The 22,376-nt window shown below is 42.4% G+C and overlaps 1 protein-coding gene across 1 annotated transcript in view; it reads left to right on the top strand.

The window, feature by feature from the left end:
• WDR75 (WD repeat domain 75) overlaps positions 1-22,376 on the top strand; it is a 334,745-nt gene that overhangs the window by 25,179 nt on the left and 287,190 nt on the right. Inside the window, exon 2 of the mRNA XM_083153502.1 lies at positions 21,292-21,421. Within this exon, the coding sequence (XP_083009628.1) occupies positions 21,292-21,421 (130 nt within the window). The remainder of the gene's footprint in view (positions 1-21,291; positions 21,422-22,376) is intronic.

Below are 22,376 nucleotides of genomic sequence, written 5' to 3'. Positions count from 1 at the left end.
ACTGTATTTTTATTATATTGTGATTGTTATACTGATATAAATGTACTTTTATTGTATACTTTTTTGTAATATATTATGCATTCTTTCTGTCTGTTATTTGCTATTGTATCTATTCCGTTTACATATTTGCCGGTAATATACCTTTAAGCAATCAATGAAGATGTATAAGATCTGTGCACCATTTGGGTATATAAACTCCTCCATTTCAGATGCATGACACGCCTCCTGACGAAGTCACAAGCTGACGAAACGCGTTGGGGCGGTCCTGGGTCGACGCTGATCACTCTCTGACGTTGTGACGTCTGCCGGATCCTCCGATTTCCAGCTGCTGTAGTTTGGCCGCCGTGCCGCTGAGTCTCTGACCGTGGACTACTGCCTTGCTGGTTTTTATGATTGCATGCCTGCATATCTTAACTTTCATGTATGTGAGCTTTTTATTATAGTAAACTTGTTACTTTCATACTAGCTCATACGTGCGCTCTCTGGTTTTTTTCTACATATATATATAGATATAGATATATAGATAGATATAGATAGATATAGATAGATATAGATAGATAGATAGATATAGATATATATAGATATATATCTCTCTATATCTATCTATATATATATATATATATATATATATATATATATATATATATATATATATATATATATATATATATATATATATATATATATATAGACAGGGAGATCCGGCACTCCAATAGCAGTAATAGCCCCGGTGCCTTCCGAAGGAAAGAGATACAGCGTGGGAGATGGTGCTGGCGGCAATCGATGGGGACTTAGTACGAATAAAGAAAAGAGCTGACACCACACACAGCTTAAGGTGCTTACTAGATACAGCGTGGGAGATGGTGCTGGCGGCAATCGATGGGGACTTAGTACGAATAAAGAAAAGAGCTGACACCACACACAGCTTAAGGTGCTTACTAGTTTCGGATTTAATAATCCTTCGTCAGAGTCCAAAGAAAGAACATGAATGACTTACCTAAATAGATTTCCCACCCCCGTGCACAGATAGACGACAGGTACTCCATAGTCGGGCGCCGTCGGCCGGTGATGACGTCATCATGACGCTCACCTACACGGGGTAGACGCGTCGCTATGGTAACCTGTTGAGACATATACATTAAGTGAAAATCCCAAATGAAAAACATGATACAGCGCATAAACATTTATAAGAGGGGCTCCACAGATAAAGGAAGGGGGGGAAAGCCACAGAAAAGGTAAATGACACAACTGAAATTGAGCATAAATGCGGTGGGCATGAAATGCAATAAACGGCGAGTAATACGCCTGAGCGTGTGTATACATGCGTACACTCGCAATGTGGTTTTGTAATCACAGACAAGGGAACGGGATGCGGACGGACAGGGGTACATGCAAAAGGGGGGAACAGGTCATCGTACAAACATCCCAGATGACATGTCAGAATGCATGTCGACAAAATTGTCTGTTGTGGCATAAGGTTATAAGGGGATGAGATGACAGACAGGGGGTCGGGATAAAGACAGACAAGGTTGCAGGCATCCGGGGAAAACAAATCAATATAAACGTGACATGGATGACCTGTTAGCGCTAACAGTCGACATATGTGTCGATAAGACAATCTGGAAATGCGTTTAAAACGCTGTATGTCTAGCATCGTCAGATAAGGCAGGAATGTCACTAAATGTTGGAATTGCCAAGCCCGGGTAGTGACGAGTCTCAGGGTCAAGGGTATCAAAGGAAGCGTGTAAGAGAGAGATATTCATTAAGCCCGGCAGGGGCGATGGTGTTGAGTCTAAAAATCCATGCTGCTTCTCGCTGAAGAAGCATTTTTCCGCGGTCACCACCCCTGGGAGATGGAGCGACCTGATCTACCATCCAATAACGTAGCCACTGGTTGGTCTGACACTGCTCCTTCCAGGGCAAGCCTAATCGATGAACGATGTGCTGCCATCCTCTCCTTGAAGGACAGGATGAGTCCGCACGGGCAGCGGATTGCGTTGACGACGTACCTGCTCGTGCAGGTGAGTACCTGATGTACTTTGATGGAACAACCGGAATGAGGGTGTTTAAAGGAAGGGCCCGTTTCCAGGAATTTACATGTTGTACATCCAGTGCATTTATAAATGCCTGGTTTGCGTGTTAAAAAATGGGGGTTTGTTAAGGGGCTCATCTATGCAACATCATTTTTGACAAGGATGACTCTGAGGTTACGACCCCTCTTGTAGCATGGCAGTATGCTGGAGTTCTTTAGAGAAGGAAGATGAGGGTCGGTGGTAATAATCGGCCAGAATTGTTTGGTGGTGTGTACCAGTTCTTTAGTGGCTGTGGAAAAGGTGTTGATAAAAGGCAATCTTCCCTGTGGTAATTTATCCTTGGTTCTGACGATCAAGGTGTCCTCTCTTGGTATCGATAGAGCTTTCCTTTTAGCTTGGGTTAATTGTGCCCAATTGTATCTGCGATCAGCAAACTTAAGGATCATCTGGTCCATTTGAATTACTGCTTCTTCATCAGAACTGCAGATTCGTCTTACCCGAAGCAGTTGGGAGTATGGTAAGCCACGTTTTAGTGAAGAGGGGTGATGGCTGGCTGCGGCCAGAAACGTATTGTGGTCTGTTGGCTTGTGGTATAAATTAGTTGCTAGACCATCGTCAGTGATCGTTACAACCACATCCAGATAATTGATTGAGGTGGTGCTGCTGCATGAGGTAAATTTGATGTTGGGGTCAAGTTCATTGAGATGATTAATGGTGGATGCTAATAGATGAGCAGAGCCCGTCCAAATTAGGAAGACATCATCTATGTAGCGGTGGTAGATGGCCAGATGTTCCGCGATGAGGGGCTGTGATAGGATCAGGTCTTTTTCAATGGCAAACATGAACGCGTTAGCGTATGTCGGCGCCACACAACTGCCCATGGCACAGCCTTTGAGCTGTAAGAAGAACTCACCATTGAAAAGAAAATAATTTTGTGTGAGGGTGAACTCTAAAAGTTGTAGGTAAAAGTTGACATCTGGGCCCATGTACTTGTCACTGTTGCAAATCAACTTGCGTGTGGCTGCCAGCCCTCGATCGTGGGGGATGTTAGTGTATAAGCTCACCACGTCGAGGGGGCAGAGGTGGTAACGCCTGGAGCTGTAGGATGAAGCTGGTGGTGTCCTTTAAGTATGCTGCCTGTTCTTGTAACACTGGTTGCAAAAAGACATCCAAGTACTGGGAAATGGAGTGGTATAGCGATCCCCGGGCCGAGATGATAGGTCTGCCTGGCGGGGAGTTCGCATTTTTGTGGAGTTTGGGTAAGGTATACAACAGCGGGATGACAGGCATTGCTACTTGTAAGGCATCTTTGCAGCGTTGCGGTATTATATTGTTGGAAACTGCATCTGCTAGAATTCCATCGAGTTATTTTTTGAATAGTAGAGTGGGGTCACTGTCCAACTTGCGGTATACACTGGCATCAGCCAATTGAGTGTATATGTCCTGTTTGTAAAAGTCCAGGTCAAGGACAACCACCGCTCCACCTTTGTCCGCTGGACGTATGATGATATCGTTGTATGTAGTAAGTGCTTTTAAAGCATTACGTTCTATTTTAGAAAGATTGGTGTGTCCAGTAGCAGTAATAGGAGAATTAGCACACGCCTTTGTATCCAATATATTGTTGTAGCTTTTGATCGCATGATTACTTGAGGGTGGATAAAAGACAGACGCTGTCCGAAGTCCTGCTGGTAACATGGGAGAGATAGATATAGTGTCGCCAAAGTGTTCTTTCAAGCGGAGAGAACGCCCGAATTTATACATTTCCACTTTGCTGCCAAAGCGGTTGTGCTGATTGGTGGGGACGAAGGAGAGTCCACGATTGAGAACTGCTGTTTCAGCTTCGGACAGTTCCCTTTTGGACAGATTGAATACTAGGTTCTGGGATTTTGTTTCCCTTTTCCGTATCCTTTGCCACTGTAGACCCCGTCTGGTACGACGCTTGCTGCACCAGTGCGGGTTCTGGTGGCTGCCCCTAAAGGGGGGGTCTCTGTGAGCTGGATGTGGACGTAGAAGGGTGTGCGGCCCGATCCGAGTCGCTTGCTGACGATGTGCCTGACTGTTCAGGGTCGGCACCCTGGCGTCTCCACGGTCTGCCCCTCGGCCTGTCCCTGGAGGAGCGTGAGCTGTTTGACGGGTTATTGACCCACTCGTAGACGCGGTTTTCTGCGTAATCGTTATTCACAATGGCTACTTTATCTCTTTTGAATTTCACCAGGTCTGCTTGGTATTTAGCAATTTGAGCTTGTAATTTAGGACTTAGTCAGCTACCTATTTGGCAGAGACTGCTTTCGACGCTGACTACCTGACTCCTCAGATGGCTATGCTCCTTGATAATGGTCCATGATTTGGACCGAAACGTCGGGGCTGTCATACATTGTACCCTTTTTGTCTTTTTTTGGACTATGATGACTCTTTATTAAACGATTATTGACTACCTTGGATTTCACAACATTTGTTTTGTGATTGGAGAGTGCTCTCCTTTCTGCTCCTCGCGTGCAGATACCTGGACTATTTTTAAGTGCATGCCTTTTTGGCCTGCATTTTTGGTTGGGCACCCCACTGCTGTTCTTTTTGGTGAGAGTGCGGTCATTCTCTGTGTGTGTGTGTGTGTGTGTGTGTGTGTGTATATATATCTCTCTATATATCTCTCTATATATCTCTCTATATATATCTCTTTCTCTCTCTCTTTCTCTCTCTCTCTCTCTTTCTCTCTACCTACCTCTCTCTCCCTACCTCTCTACCTACCTCTCTACCTACCTCTCTACCTACCTCTCTACCTACCTCTCTACCTACCTCTCTACCTACCTCTCTACCTACCTCTCTACCTACCTCTCTACCTACCTCTCTACCTACCTCTCTACCTACCTCTCTTCCTCTCTACCTCTCTTCCTCTCTACCTCTCTACCTCTCTACCTCTCTTCCTCTCTACCTCTCTTCCTCCCTCTCTTCCTCTCTACCTCTCTTCCTCCCTCTCTCTCTTCCTCCCTCTTCTCTCTATCCTCCCTCTCTCTCTCTCTTCCTCCCTCTCTCTCTCTCTTCCTCCCTCTCTAACTCTCTCTCTCTCTTCCTCTCTTCCTCTTCCTCTCTCTCTCTCTCTTCCTCTCTCTCTCTTCCTCTCTCTCTCTCCCTTCCTCTCTCTTTCTCTCTCTCTCTCTCTCTCTCTCTCTTCCTCTCTCTCTCTTCCTCTCTCTCTCTCTTCCTCACTCTCTCTTCCTCTCTCTCTCCCTTCTCTCTCTCTCTCTCTCTCTCTCTCTTCCTCTCTCTCTCTCTTCCTCTCTCTCTCTCTTCCTCTCTCTCTCTCTTCCTCTCTCTCTCTTCCTCTCTCTCTTCCTCTCTCTCTCTTCCTCTTCCTCTCTGTTCCTCTTCCTCTCTCTCTTTCTCTTTCTCTCTCTTCCTCTTCCTCTCTCTCTCCCTCTTCCTCTCTCTTCCTCTCCCTCTTCCTCTCTCTCTCTCTCTCTCTTCCTCTCTCTCTCTCTCTTCCTCTCTCTCTCTTCCTCTCTCTCTCTCTTCCTCTCTCTTCCTCTTCCTCTCTCTCTCCTCTCCCTCTTCCTCTTCCTCTCTCTCTCTCTCTCTCTCTCTCTCTCTCTCTCTCTCTCTCTCTCTCTCTCTCTCTCTCTCTCTCTCTCTCTCTCTCTTCCTCTCTATCTATTATCCCAAACGGATGTCACTCAAAAAAAACCCAGACAAAAACGATCGTATCCTTAGCCAACGTTTCAGGGCTTTGGCCCTTTTATCAAGACTTAAAGAACATGTAACAAGCAGATATATATATATATATATATATATATATATATATATATATATATATATATATATATATATAGAATCCTTAAGGCGGCACTCGGACTGATGCGCCGTGGTAATGCTGTAAGCCAGGTCAGTGGACCAGGGTGCCTTCCGTGAGCAGCAAGGGCTTGCTCTACATACAATTGCCGGCGGCGGCACTCCAACAATAAATAACCACACCAGAGGCGATGCAAGTTCAAGCCGACGTTTCAAGGCTGTATAGCCCTTTTATCAAGGTGCAAAAGAGAGACACACATACATTTAACATACCTGAATAAATACCCAAGGAGTCCATTCACGTTCCCCGCTGCGTCCGTCCGGGCGCCTAACCGTGACGTCACCTTCTCTGGGCGCCGCAGGAGACGTGGATTTCACCTGTGTCATGTGACATGGAACAAATACATCAATCACCATAGAAACATATAAACAAATAAATCAAAGTGAAAACAGAGATGAATACCAATAACAAGCTGCCTAAAAGCATGATTACCATAAACCATCTGTTAAAGTGCGTTAATGCACCTAAAACTTGCCGTGTTTCTTTTGCTCAAACGGCATTAATATAAATGTATAAATAGGCAATATAGCACAATGAAATATACAAAGGAATATGCTGGTTACAAACAAGATATCTACCCATACGCAAACATGGTGTACCTATCCTGAAAGAAAAAACCTGCATAATTACATAAAACAAGAGTACCCAGGGTGTTCATTTAAACCCTTTGGCGCTAACGTCTCTAAACGGTAAATCCATCTACATTCTGCACGCAACAACATCAATGACCTGTCACCCCCCCGTTTAAGAGGGGGTACATGGTCAATGATGCGGTACCTCAGAGATGCCAATGAATGCCGTGCCTGCGCAAAATGTCGCGCCACAGGTTGTTCACTGCGGCCGGTGGCAATAGCTGCTTTAATAGCGGACCTGTGGGCTGTGGCCCTTTCTTTAAAAGAACAGTCCGTTTTGCCCACATAATTGCGGCCACACGGACATGTGATCAAATAGACCACATACCTTGTAGAACATGATACCCGATGCCTAATTAAGAATTTTTTACCCGAATACGGGTGATGAAAACTGTCCCCTACTACCATATAATTGCAGGTAGTACACCCGCAACATTTATAGCACCCCAGTTTGGGAGTGCCAAGAAACGAGGGTCTGGTTTGGGGGAAGGAAATGTCATTCTTGACTAGCAGATCACGCAAATTGCGTCCCCGTGTGTAGGCACACATTATAGATTTGTTGCTTAAAGATGATAATGTGGGGTCTGTTTTAACAATCGGCCAACGTGATTTGACACTGCGGTTGAGCTCAGAGCTTTTTTGGTGGAAAGAATTGACCCATATTAGTTTATTAGCATTTTTGTCAATTTTAGCAGGGGGATCGACAGTGTGATCAGGTTTAGGAAGGGCTAGAATTCTGTTTTTAGTATGTATTAAATCACTTTCAGAATACCCTCTTTCCCTGAATTTTGTGACCATGTTATCAAGGGCTTGCTCCAATTCTCCAGGATCGCTGGTAATTCGATGCACCCTCAGCATCTGTGAGAAGGGAAGACCCTTGATAAGGGGAGAATTGGAGCAAGCCCTTGATAACATGGTCACAAAATTCAGGGAAAGAGGGTATTCTGAAAGTGATTTAATACATACTAAAAACAGAATTCTAGCCCTTCCTAAACCTGATCACACTGTCGATCCCCCTGCTAAAATTGACAAAAATGCTAATAAACTAATATGGGTCAATTCTTTCCACCAAAAAAGCTCTGAGCTCAACCGCAGTGTCAAATCACGTTGGCCGATTGTTAAAACAGACCCCACATTATCATCTTTAAGCAACAAATCTATAATGTGTGCCTACACACGGGGACGCAATTTGCGTGATCTGCTAGTCAAGAATGACATTTCCTTCCCCCAAACCAGACCCTCGTTTCTTGGCACTCCCAAACTGGGGTGCTATAAATGTTGCGGGTGTACTACCTGCAATTATATGGTAGTAGGGGACAGTTTTCATCACCCGTATTCGGGTAAAAAATTCTTAATTAGGCATCGGGTATCATGTTCTACAAGGTATGTGGTCTATTTGATCACATGTCCGTGTGGCCGCAATTATGTGGGCAAAACGGACTGTTCTTTTAAAGAAAGGGCCACAGCCCACAGGTCCGCTATTAAAGCAGCTATTGCCACCGGCCGCAGTGAACAACCTGTGGCGCGACATTTTGCGCAGGCACGGCATTCATTGGCATCTCTGAGGTACCGCATCATTGACCATGTACCCCCTCTTAAACGGGGGGGTGACAGGTCATTGATGTTGTTGCGTGCAGAATGTAGATGGATTTACCGTTTAGAGACGTTAGCGCCAAAGGGTTTAAATGAACACCCTGGGTACTCTTGTTTTATGTAATTATGCAGGTTTTTTCTTTCAGGATAGGTACACCATGTTTGCGTATGGGTAGATATCTTGTTTGTAACCAGCATATTCCTTTGTATATTTCATTGTGCTATATTGCCTATTTATACATTTATATTAATGCCGTTTGAGCAAAAGAAACACGGCAAGTTTTAGGTGCATTAACGCACTTTAACAGATGGTTTATGGTAATCATGCTTTTAGGCAGCTTGTTATTGGTATTCATCTCTGTTTTCACTTTGATTTATTTGTTTATATGTTTCTATGGTGATTGATGTATTTGTTCCATGTCACATGACACAGGTGAAATCCACGTCTCCTGCGGCGCCCAGAGAAGGTGACGTCACGGTTAGGCGCCTGGACGGACGCAGCGGGGAACGTGAATGGACTCCTTGGGTATTTATTCAGGTATGTTAAATGTATGTGTGTCTCTCTTTTGCACCTTGATAAAAGGGCTATACAGCCTTGAAACGTCGGCTTGAACTTGCATCGCCTCTGGTGTGGTTATTTATTGTTGGAGTGCCGCCGCCGGCAATTGTGTGTGTGTGTATATATATATATGTATGTGTATATATATATATATATATATATATATATATATATATATATATATATATATATATATATATATATATATATATATATATATATATATATATATATATATATAGATATATAGATATATATATATATATCTATATATATATCTATATATCTATATATATATATATATCTATATATATATATATATATATCTATATATATATATTATATATATATATCTATATATATATATATATATCCAATAAGAAATAGGGAGCGCACTCACCAGATTTTTTCAGAGTCCTTTAAAAAGCAAGACTTTAATGACACATCTTTAAAAGGTTAGTCGACATTTCGGGTCCACATCAGACCCTTTGTCAAGACACAGCAACCACAGGTATCCCAGAGACAGCTTGTCTCTGAAAAAGTCTGGTGAGTGCGCTCCCTATTTCTTATTGGATATTATTGGTCCTTATGAAAAACGTTTGGAACCTGAGCTCCTGGGCACCCCAGCAAATACCTATTGAATTTTGAGAGTGCTACTTTCCCACTACAATATATATGTGTATATATATATATATATATATATATATATATATATATATATATATATATATATATATATGTATATATGTGTATATATGTATATATATATATATATATACATACATACATACATACATACATACATACATACATACATACATACATACATACATACATACACTTACAGCTTAGTGCGCCCAAAACCAAGCCTTGCCTCCGTTCAGGGTCCGGTGACGTTATCAGTGTGCAACAGCAGAGACGGCCCGGCACCTCCCCAGAGGCGCGGCTTCACCAGGGCTGCTGGTTACCATGGGGATGTATTAATGTGTACCTGGGACACAGTGCGTGCTTCACGGCTGGGGGTGTTCATGGTGCTGAAGCCCGCCGACTTGCTATGCTGACGGCCGGGTGACCCCTTTGGAGTTATATACATGTAATGATAACAGCAAGCCACTGTGAAAAAATAAGTAATAAAAGTATGGAACAACGTGTGCATATTACGGAGCCTGTGGGATAAAGAGAACAGCATAAATAATCAGGGAGAGGTCAGCGGTTGTTAATGGTAACCCTGAGCTATGTCCTGGTAGAAAATGGGAAGTGTTTAACAACATAATGCTTACGGTTGCTATGGGCAACCGCGATAACGATGGTAAATAATGAGAATCAAAAATAGAAAATTATATAAGGAACGGAAGACAGTGCAAGTAAATATCAGGGGCAACATGATTAGAGGACTGGATGCAACGTTTGCAAGCAGTCCGATCTCAGAATGCAATCTGAAAGACACAACAAACTAAGTCTCGAGTCCGGTGAGGAAACACATTGTATGGGAGAACTATAATTTGTAACACTGTATAGTCCTGAGTTTGTTACAGAAAAGCAGTGTAGGAAAGCAGCTCATTCAGTCCTTCGGGATGGAGGGTCTGCAAGGTGTGTATCCAATACGTCTCTCTTTGCAATAAAGTTCTATTTCTGTCACCTCCTCTGTTGCTTGCGGGTACGTGGTCAGTCATCTTCATTCTAATATTGGTCATACTGTGTTGTGCAGTTTTCCAATGTCTGGCCACTGGTTGGTCAGCAGTTTTTCCTTCCAGTGCTACTTTGATATGTGATCGGTGCAAGGCCAGTCTTTCCTTGATTTGCCTGGAGGTTTTGCCAATATAAAGTAAGCCACACGGGCATTTAATTTGGTAGACAACGAATCGACTGGAACATGTTAGTGGGTATTTAATGAGGTATTGTTTGCCTGTGTGCGGGTGACTGAACTTGTCCCCTGTTTCCATGGTGCTACAGGTTGTACACCTGTAGTTGCCAGGTTTATGAGTCAAAAAATGACTGTGTTTGGGGGCACTGAAGTTGCTAATGTCATTATGGACCACTGTATCACGGATATTCCTGATTTTTCGATAGGAGGGAAGAATTTTGGCACCCATTAAGGCCGGTAATGAGCTGTCATGAGCAAGTATGGGCCAGATCATTTTAGCTTGGCGCATGAGTGAGGTGCTGGTGGTAGTGAATTCTTGTGTCCAAACAACTCTGTTTTCAGCCGGAGGTTTGATCTTTTCTGATAATGCCTCTTCTCTTGACATTATCATGGCTTGATTTTTGGCTCTGATCAAAGTTTTATGGTGGTAACCACGTTGGAGGAATTTATGAAGCATCAGGTCCATCTGTTTATTAGCATCTATGGGGTCACTGCAGATTATCCTGACTCAGGAATTGTGAGAACAGTAGTGATTGTTTCAAGGAGTCCGGGTGGTGACTTTTTCCTTGTAGTATCGTGTTCCTGTCTGTGGGTTTGTAAAACATGGAGCTTGAGAGGGCTCCATCATCATTTTGTGTAATGCTGTCATCCAGATAGTGAACAGTTTGGTAGCTGCATTCGTAGGTCAGTTTGATGGGGCATTGTAAGGCATTGATGCTCACAATCAAATCTTCAAATGCTTGTTGGGGTCCAGTCCCATAGAAGGAAAATGTCATCTATGTATCTGGTGTACCCTGCAATTTGGGAAGCAGTCTGGTTGCCGGCAAAGAATAAATCCTGTTCAATCTCAAACATGTATATATTTGCAAAGCTCGGGGCTACGCAAGACCCCATAGCACATCCCGAGCGTGGCAGATACATGTCGCCATTAAACAAGAAATAGTTTCTTGTGAGAGTTAATTCAAGGAGCTGTATGAAGAAGTCTTGGTCCGGGCCTTTGTATTGCAGATTTCCTGACAGAAATCTGTTGGTGGCTTGTACACCAGCTGTCTGGGGTATGCTGGTGTACAGGCTGGATACATCAATCGTACACATCAGAGATTTCTGTTTGTTCCTTGACCAGGTTTGAATTTTATTGAGAAAGGTGGTGGTGTCTTTAAGGAACCTCGGGTGAGACTGGATGAGTGGCTGAAGATAGTGGTCTCAATACTTCGAGATGCCATAGTAAATGGAGTCCCTGGCCGAAGTAATCGGTCTACCCGGAGGGTGCAGGGGGTCCTTGTGCATTTTGGGGATAGTGTATAGCGCTGGGATCCTAGGAAAGTCTTTGTGCAATGCATCTCTTACAGTCTCAGTGATGATTTGTTTGATGGTAGCCTCATTCAGTATTTTGTCCAGTTCATTTTTGTAGATGGCTGTAGGGTCGTTGGCCAGTTTCATATAAATCTGTTCATCAGATAATTGTCTATTTATTTCAGTAACATAGCACTGGAGGTCCTGAACCACAACACCTCCTCCTTTGTCCGATGGTCGGATAACAATGTCTTTATAGTCGCCTAATTGTTTTAATGCTTGGCGTTGTGGTCTGGTCAGGTTGTTAACTGTGCTTGTGTTGTATCCAGTGTTGTCAATGGTCCGGTCCATGAAATCATTGAAGCACCTGATGTTTTTGTTCCCCGAGTGGGGGGTAAAGGTGGATTTTTTACGGACTGTGGGTTGTGTTTCCATGGTGGGGTTGGTGTCTCCGAAGTACTCACGGAGTTTAAGACGTCTATCAAATTTGAAGAGGTCCACTTTGTCCTGAAACTGGTTGGCATGGTGGGTTGGCACAAAAGACAGTCCCAGGTTTAATATTTCAATTTCCTCAGTAGATAGTGGTCGCGAGGATAGATTGAATACTACGTCCTCAGATATTTTCGATTTCTTCGCCTCTCTTGCCCACTGACCTCCGCGACTGGTGCGGGTTCGTTGCGAAGGTCTAGGGTGGCGCGAGTGGCGACCCCCAAGGGGGGGTGTTTGAAGTTTTTTGAATTTCTTGGAGGTGCACATTCTGTATCACTTGATGACACTGCTCCACTAGAGTTATCTGTTTCTAGTGGGAAACGTTGCTGCCTTCTGAATTTAGGCCTGCGGTCTTGAGGGCCTTTGTTGTACGCCCAGCTGTACACCCTGTGTTCTGTATAGTCTTTGTTCACTGTGTCCACTTTGGCCTTTTTAAATTGATTCATGTCACTTCTGTATTTGTCAATTTGTTTCGTGATGGTAGCCAACCAATCTTGAGTGGTGTCGGTTTTTAAAGTTGCAAGGTGTGCTTTTTCAAACACGTCGATTTTTTTTTTTTTTTTTTCAAGTGTCAGGGTTAGTTCTCTTCGTGATTCTTCGATTACGAGTAGCATTAAGTCAGAGGAGCAACGGTTTAATACAGCCGCCCACTTGCGACAAAAGTCTGGGTTGTAGCGCCCTATAGTTGGCGTGTTTCTGACCCTGAAGCCTCTTGGAATCTTTTTGTCTCTGACGTAGTCGGAGAGAGACACCCCATGGAGGTAGAAGTCAACCTCTTTCTTTTTTGGTCTGATGAGTTGCGCTGATAGTTGTTGCACAGTTTCGGTTCCTCCTTTAGTGAGGAGTTGATCTCTGAATAATATGCCTTCTGTCTCAGTATCGGTGTGGGTAAGAACCTCACCTAGTCTCACCTAGAGGTAATACAACTTCAGTAAAGCCTGCATATTCATTGGTTGCAGACATGACTTGAATGTGAAGATTTTAGAGCTCCATAAATGGCATGTGTGAAGAAGAACCTTTTCCCGTGCACAAAGTGTTGAAGTCTTGTTGAAATTCAAATATAAAGAGGTGCCTTGCCATGAGGTGCAGCGCACTGCAGTAATACAGTCCCAATTGACCGGCACTCTGTTGTGTAGGCAGCTGAGTCTGGTGCTCATCCAAACAATAAAGTTACAGTATCCCAAACGGATGTCACTCAGAGAAAAACACAGACAAAAACGATCGTATCCTTAGCCAACGTTTCAGGGCTTTGGCCCTTTTATCAAATTCCTTAATAGAGGATATAAAATGACCACTATATCGAGATGCCTCACCAGGGCAAGGGACATGATCACCAGGGACCATAGACCACCAAAGTCTTTCACACCTGGGAGAGTCATTCTAAATGTCACATGTGACACATTTAGCTGTCACACAAAGAACCATCAAAAAACATTGGAATTTGGTCCGAACTGATCCAGCATTTAACAAACTACCAGCTGATCCACCATTGCTGAGTATTAACAGGGGCCGCAATTTGAAAGATCTTCTCCTGCGACCCGATATGAGACCTGATGACGGAAGCAGAAGAAATTGGCTGAGTCAAGCTAAAGGCTGCTATCGATGTCTCTGATTTACCCGCCTGTAGGGCTATGCAAACGGGAAATTTTTTTTGTCACCCTCAAAGCGGGAAGAAAATTTACCTGAGACACAGGCTAACCTGCCAGCTGGATCACATTGTATATTTCTTGACATGTCCCTGTGGACTTCTATATGTCGGAAAGACTATTCGTACCTACAGAGAGAGAGTGGCCCAACACAGGTCCTCGATCCGTCTGGCATATGATACAGGAGTAACCGATAAACCTGTGGCCTCTCATTTTTTAAAGTGTCAACATCAAATCTCGGCACGAAGAGGAATGATCATAGATTGGATTCCACCTCCACCTAGGGGGGGTGATAGAGGACTCACTCTATTAAAAGCTGAAGCACGGTGGATTCACAGGCTGGAGACCTTAGCACCAAAAGGCCTGAATGAGGTTAATCACCTCTCTATCTTCATATAAATTGAATAAATGTCTATCTGGATAGACTGCATATTTTTGCACATATGATAAGAAAACTATGGGAATCTAATAGTGTAAGTTAGAAACTTTTTTCTGTATTGGCAGCCATTGGTGGCATATGGTCTTTTTTATTCTTAACATTATATGTATGTATGTCTTGTTTTGTCATTTAAATATGGTGGCAGCACTTTTGCATTTTAAATTAGTAGACTGGGTGGCCCGCAGTAGCTGGTTGCCATGGTTACATATGGCTATATATATATATATATATATATATATATATAGATATATATATATATATATATATAGATATATAGATATAGAACACTTCCCCCCCCCCCCCCCCGTAGATATATCTGTTTTGATTGGGGGAGGGTGCGGTCTTTCCACAATTTCTAGATTATGAGGCTCTGTCCTCTTGACCTGACACCCACACTTGACCTGGTACCATAGGACTTGGTGTCAGCACCCATTACTGCTGCCCACAACTGTATCTACCAGGATACATACTTCCCTCACCCCCTAACATCATCCCGCTCATTTATTTTTTCCCTCTTTCCTTTTTGCTCTTGGTCTCTATCCTATCCTATTCTCTCACTTCCCTCGGACCAGGATGGCCACAGGTGGGGTGGGATTTTTGGACGACCACTTACTATCACAAGCCGAGCACGGCATAATTTCCCTTACTGATGATGAGGTGGAAAAGGTCCTCTTTGACCACTCTGACTTCGACTCACTACCCACTGAGTCACCGACTGACCTCTACCAGAGGCTACTGAAGCTCAAAAAGCACGAGGTAGACCTGTCCTTGCACGGTTTTGAGGATTCAACCCCCCTTTGTGCCACCTACGGCTCCCTTGGACCTTGATGTGGTCTTACAGTTTCTGCAGTCGTCTTTGTTTGAACCACTGGCGTCAACTGATTTGAAGTACTGTACCTCACATGGAAGACTGTGTTGCTTCTGGCTTTGGTGTCGGATAGACATGTGTCAGTTAGGTGCTTTACCTTGCAGGAGTCCTTATCTGGTGTTTCACGCAGATAGGGCAGAACTGAGAAAAAAACAGCAGTTCTTGCTGAAGGTTGTTTTGGCTTTCCATCTGAACCAGGCTATTGTGGTTCCATCTAGTGTGGGTCACTCTGTGTTTCCGGAATCCCTGGATGTGGTTTGAGCGCTTAAGGCTTATGTAGGTAGAACGGCCAGGCTATGCAAGACTGATTGTCTTTTTGTGCTTCATGATGCCCAGAAAAAGGGTTTGCCGGCGACCTCAAAACAATCCATTTCACGTTGGATTTGTGCTACCATTCATCAGGCTTATGGAGCGGCGGACTTACGGGTTCCACCTTCTGTGAAGGCTCATTCCACGAGAGCGGTGGGCGCATCCTGGGTGGCTGCTCAGGGTGTGTTGGCTCTGCAATTATGCAGAGCTGCTTCTTGGTCGGCTCAACACACTTTTAGAAAGTTTTACAAATTTGACTCCCTGGCCAAAGAGGATACCCAGTTTGGGCATGCGGTGCTGCAGCAGTCTACGCACGTACCTCCCCCTTTCTGGAAGCTTTGGGACATCCCCAATGTATTGAGAACCCAGTATACCATATGAATGATAGGGAAAATAGATTTTTATACCTACCGGTAAATCATTTTCACGAAGTTCATATGGTATACTGGGAACCTGCCCCTGTGCGGAGTTCTACTACATCTGGTTGTCACTTCAAGGTGTGATTTATTTTGGCTTGTTGCCTAGGTTTGTCACTTAGGTGATGTTTGCTTGTAATGTTCTACAAGTTAACGGTTTTATTAACCAGTTATAAATGTTTAAGTATGAACCTCACCGCACTCACATATACTTATATCCTTACCTCACATACGTTCATTCTTCTCGGGCACAGTTTTTCCTTAATTGAGGATGTGGAGGAGGAGGTAGAGGGGAGAAGCCAGTACACCCACTGTAGACCGTTCTATGTGCCTGTCTCCTGCGGAGGACCTTTTCTTCCCCAATGTATTGAGAACCCAGTATACCATATGAACTTCGTGAAAAGGATTTACCGGTAGGTATTAAAATCCTATTTTTTTATTATAGCACCCTGCACCTAATCAGTTAGCGGGCAACTTTTGATTTTTAAAAAAATACATTTGTGTGCTGTGGCGATGAATCATGTCTAAAATGTTTCCCTTCAGAATTAAATTATGCCCCTTAACTGATTCTATTGAGTTTTAATTGTATTTAAATTCGATAATTTTTATTGTCTTTTCAATAAACAAATACCAAAACAGGTAGACACAACAATAAACATATGGAGTGTATCGACCAAGTGAATCGTAAAGAATAACAAAGCATCATACATTAAATACAGGATATGGAAATGAGGGTAAAATGTGCCTTTTTGCAGATGACACAAAGGTATGCAAAAGGTTAGACACACCAGGAGGAGTAAAACAAATGATTGTGTATCTAGGTTGATTAGAGGAATAGTCAAGAGTATGCCAACTACAGTTTAATGCCAAAAAAATGCAAAATCATGCACTTGGGTCTCAAAAATCCAAAGACTAAATATAGTATAGATGGCACTATAAGGGGAACTACTGAGGGAGATGGATCTAGGTGTCACAACTTCAGGGGACTTAAGGCCCCCCATACACTAGTAAGATTTATCTGACCTGTAAATTGCATCTGATTTCCCTTGAACTTCCCCGGCAGCTTCCCAGGAGACCTACATACAATGTGACACTTGATGTGCCGCTTTATATATCCAATTTGCGTCAGATAAATCACATGTGACATGTGACAGTGTCAGTGGCCCTGAGCCGTCAGCAGAGTCCCTGATCCTAGGCTGTCTCTATGAGCCCACGTCCCCTGTGCCAGGAGACCTGGAGCCGGTTTCTATTTTTTTTTTATAGTTTTTATTTTAATATTATATTAATAATATTGATTTCATAATATTTTTAATAATGTAATTATTTCTAGTTGTCAGTGTAGCCCCCCACCCCCACTGTCCCAGCAGGGCTGCTCCTAAACTGTAGCCCCCCACCACCCAGTAATGTAGCTGGGGTACATATATTGTTAATTGACAGTATAAATTGGTTACAGGACTAGTTACAGTTTTAACAATACAATGTTGCTGGGAAGACCAAATGAGGCTGGGAGTAGGGAAAGGATCTCTGTAATCAGAGGGATTGCTTAAAAATGGGTCAATAATAGTTGGAAAGGTATTTTTCATAAAAGAAAGCACATATATGTGTGTGTGTATACATATATTCTATGTGCCTGTTCTGCGGGAGAGGGGGGCGTTTCCATGTATATGGAAATAACGCTTGTGAGATCTATGGGAGAGTTCATTATATAATAATGAGTATTCAGTTAAGGAAGGCTGTATTGTGTGGATTGGTAAGGAAAGGGGTTTGAAAGACAATTAGTACTTGGAACATTGATTTTTGTTCTTATATATGTTAACCTATTAGGTGGACATAGAGGTAGGGCGAAACCTGTGATGCTGTGTGTTCCTACTGTGAAAAGAGTGTACCTGTGGAGGCTTATTGTACTAACTGGAGGTGTGTATTGTGGAGAAACCTAGAAATTTATAATATACTGCAAGTACTGTATATGCCAAAAAATTTTTGTCGGGAGGAGAGTCATAAATTGATTAGTTTGTGTTGAAGACTATAGTGTGTGTCCGGGGAGGGTGAGTGTAGAATGTTTGTGCATCTGATAGTGTCCTCTCTAGAGAGGTCTGTGAGTATGTGTAGTAATAAATGTGTCCCCCTTCTTGGGGAGGTGGACTGCTAAGGTGAAAAGGGCCATGTGGAGAGGAGGGAAAGCAGTTAGTTGACACGCGTGCTGAAGGTGCCGTACACTGCCGGAGCTCAGCCCAGAGGCGACGGAGCACTTCTTCTTTTACCTCTCACTGCGCTCAGTGCTCACTTTTGTGACAGCCAGGACGATGCAGCGGCTTCCGGTGACGTACACGTGCTGCTGGGGGGTGGGAGGAGGGTCCAAACATATAGATATATCGGGTCTGATGCATCATGGGTGCAAAAGCACCCACGATGTGCCCATGATGGGTCAGATGCCGATATATCTTATGTTCAGCAGGTCCGACCACCTGATCAGATCCGATGCGCACGGGACCGCGCATCAGGTCAGATCAGATGTCAAACACATGCGATTTTGGCCCGATTTCACCCGATTTATCGGCCCAAATAGCCGATATCGGGTGAAATCGGCCGAAAATCGCATAGGGGGCCCTTAAAGGCAGGTAGGCAATGTAACAAAGCAATGAAGAAGGCAAGTCAGATGCTTGGTTGCATAGGGAGAGTTATCAGCAGTAGAAAGAAAGAAGTAGTAATTTCACTGTATAGGTCATTGGTACGACCTCACCTAGAGTATTGTGTTCAGTTCTGGAGGCCATATCTCCAGAAGGATATAAATACATTAGAGACTGTACAAAGAAGGGCAACTAAAATCTATACAAAACGCCACACTAGGTATTAGCGTTTGTGTTTTTAAAGCCCTAAAAAAATTTTTTACCTCACTTCCGGCGGAAGTCTATGCGTTCCACATAGCTGGAACGCATATTACGATCTCTCGCTAATTAAGGATTTTAAACATACAATCTGTGTTTGGACTGCATGAAGTTTTATGTATATATGCATTTATTACATCTTTTAATTCATAAGTATATAATTTATTGAGGAACGTTTATTGTATTAATGTTTTGCTCAATACCTGTTACCACACCCAGGAAGGGGAGGATATCTCCCACTCTGGGTATATAAGTAGCACCTAGCAGACTTAGAATTTACACCTTGAGGAAGACTTCAGTGTTGAAACGCGTTGGTGTTTTTTATTTGGATCTCTGTGGAAGGTACTCTTCACTTGTGTTGTGACTGTGTCTGTGGTGAGCCACAAGTGGCGCCCTCGTTGCTCCCCGGGCCCTTTTTTTGTCACTCACTTACTGTTTTCCATCTGTAAGAAGAGCCTTCCATTTTTTATTGTTACTTCAATAAAACCCCTATTTGAATTATTCAATCTGCTTTGGTGCTATTTCCTTGATGTGGAGAAAAGAAACCATTATGGGTGGATATATCGTTTAGAAGAAGTAAGATCACGTGAGCATCAATCTTAAAAGATACCTTTATATGTTTTATGAAATACTGTGAATGTAAGCTTGCTGTAAGCACCTTATAGTTGATTCAGCACAAAGGGTGACCCTATAAGAATTTATTACCACAAAGACCCATACTGGACGGATTTCATCCTATTTGGAGTTCCTGATTTAAGACTTAAGAACATTTTAAATAGTATTACACTATGTATATTTTTTCTCCTTTTTTTGTATGAGAAATATTGGAGGAGTTGGGATTGTATTACATCTCAGTTTTCATCTCGAGTTACCATACAAGAATACGTAACTATATTTCCCATCTCTTTTGTATGTGCGCAATTATTATTTCACCTATCGCTTGTTTAGAATTGTCATTTTCTGGGGGTTGGAACTTCCTCCTTTGGGTGTTATTACTATTGCTGCACTAGGGCGCAGTAGGGACTGTGAAAATTGTCTTTTTTGGCAGATCAGATGTCAAACACATGCGATTTTGGCCCGATTTCACCCGATTTATCGGCCCAAATTGCTGATATAGGGTGAAATCGGCCGAAAATCGCATAGTGTATGGGGGCCCTTAAAGGCAGGTAGGCAATGTAACAAAGCAATGAAGAAGGCAAGTCAGATGCTTGGTTGCATAGGGAGAGTTATCAGCAGTAGAAAGAAAGAAGTAGTAATTTCACTGTATAGGTCATTGGTACGACCTCACCTAGAGTATTGTGTTCAGTTCTGGAGGCCATATCTCCAGAAGGATATAAATACATTAGAGACTGTACAAAGAAGGGCAACTAAAATGGTGCAAGGCCTACATCACAAAACGTACCCGGAAAGACTAAAAGATCTGGCTTGGGATGGGAGATCCTATGGAATGCCCTTCCACGCACAATAAGACTCTCTACTAGTCTCCAAACTTTCAAGTGTTCCCTGAAAACTCACCTCTTCAGGCAAGCCTATCATATTTAAGTTCTACACGCATAACCCTCTGAGGCACTTATGTATTATATAGCTTCCCTTCTGGACTTGTAACTTGATGGGACTGCTATGCTGTTACTGGTGCCTGTCCTTTTGTTTCCTCCTATATCCCTATAGATTGTAAGCTTGCAGCAGGGCCCTCCTACCTTCAAGTCAGTCTGTTGTTACCCAGTTTGGTTTATCACTGTCTACTATTGTAAAGCGCTACGGAATCTGCTGTGCTATATAAGAAACTGTTATTAAATAAATAATAAATGATAGAAACTTTCAAATATATCAAGGGCTTTAACAAGGTACAGGTGGGAGACATTCTTCACAGGAAGAGGAGCAGCAGAACACGAGGACATGCACTGAAACTAGAGGGAGGAAGATTCAGGGGGGATTTGAGGAAGAATTACTTCACAGAAAGAGTAGTAGATAAGTGGAATAGCCTCCCATCAGAGGTGGTAGAGGCAAATACAGTAGTACAATTTAAACATGCTTGGGATAGGCATATTGATATCCTTATGAAAAAGTAAGGATCAAATATGGTTTGAGGTAACATGCTAAAAAAGGGGCAGACTAGGTGGGCAAAGTGGTTCTTATCTGCTGTCAAATTCTATGTTTCTATTTTACATAGGGCTTTCCTCATACAGGGCTATATCAGGAATTAGGTTATTTACCCGAAGGCGCCATTCGGGCAAACAACTAGTGTGACTGAGCGCGAGTGTATGATGCAGAGGAGTAGTGCATAATTCACTCATTGCAAAATATCGGGAGGTTATCTACATATCAAATCATTAATTGAGTTTGAAATTAATTGAATTTAGTTTAAATGAACGCTAGTATCATGTAATTAATTTAGTTTGTTTCTTTCTCTTTCATGGTCAGGTGCCTTATTTGTGTTTCTGGTGATTTCATCAAAGTCTACAGTACTACCACCGAAGAATGCTTTCACGTATTACATGGTCACAGCGGTTTGGTGACTGGCATTTGTCTTAATCCAAAGAATCCCCTACAGGTAAATCCTAGAGCCTTGGCTAAAAGATGCCTCAAATCAGACTGGTTGGAATAGATTTTTCTACTTTGAAACCTATTGCGGAAACCATGTCTGATCTTCTGCGTATGATTGGTGTATGGCTCTCACATTGAATCTAGCCCTACTTTTCTTTCTACTGTTTGTTTCCTTAAAAGTTCATTATACAAGGTGTGGCTATTAAGTAACAAGACTGTACTGTTCAGAAAAAAAAAAACCCACATAAGGAAGTGGGAGAAAATTTACCTTAGACTATACCAAAACCGTTTAGGAATTGTTATTCCTCACAGGAGTAGTTTGTGCGCCACATCCAAAGGATTTGTGTTCCTGTTATTGTAAAAATGCTTATTTGAAAAGCAGAACATCGTCGTAACTTAACATATATTTAAATAACTTAAACAAAAAAAACTAAAATTAGATTGCAGCGTGTTTGGATGCAGACATGGAGTGCATAGAATAGTATGAAGTTAAAATGTTCTTAATATAATGTAAAGTAAGCTATAGCAGTTATATAAGTTATAGCATCAGTCTTGTTACTTAATAGAGAAAGAAAGTTGACAAATGGTGCGACTAATGGCTGCTATAGGAGGGAGGGTGTAATGCTCCCTTAAAAATAGTACAAACAACAAAAATATACAGCGCTTGTATTTCACTGACATAAAAAAAGTATAACTCTGAATGTCCGAGTAAGAGTACAAATGTTTTAAAAGTATATAGAATACTCAGAAACTAAGAAAATGAAAACCAAAATATATTATAATAAAAACATGAGAATTCTCAGTTTTTTTGAGACCGATAATCTCTATTCCACTGATTTTATATATATATATATATATATATATATATATATATATATATATATATATATATATATATATATATATATATATATATATATATATATGTGTATATGACTGTAGATGGTGTGGCACTCCACTGG

The sequence above is a fragment of the Crinia signifera genome, chromosome 7, assembly GCF_055691185.1.
Source record: "Crinia signifera chromosome 7, ASM5569118v1, whole genome shotgun sequence".
NCBI classification, from domain to species: domain Eukaryota; kingdom Metazoa; phylum Chordata; class Amphibia; order Anura; family Myobatrachidae; genus Crinia; species Crinia signifera.
This window is presented reverse-complemented; position numbering and strand designations above follow the sequence as displayed.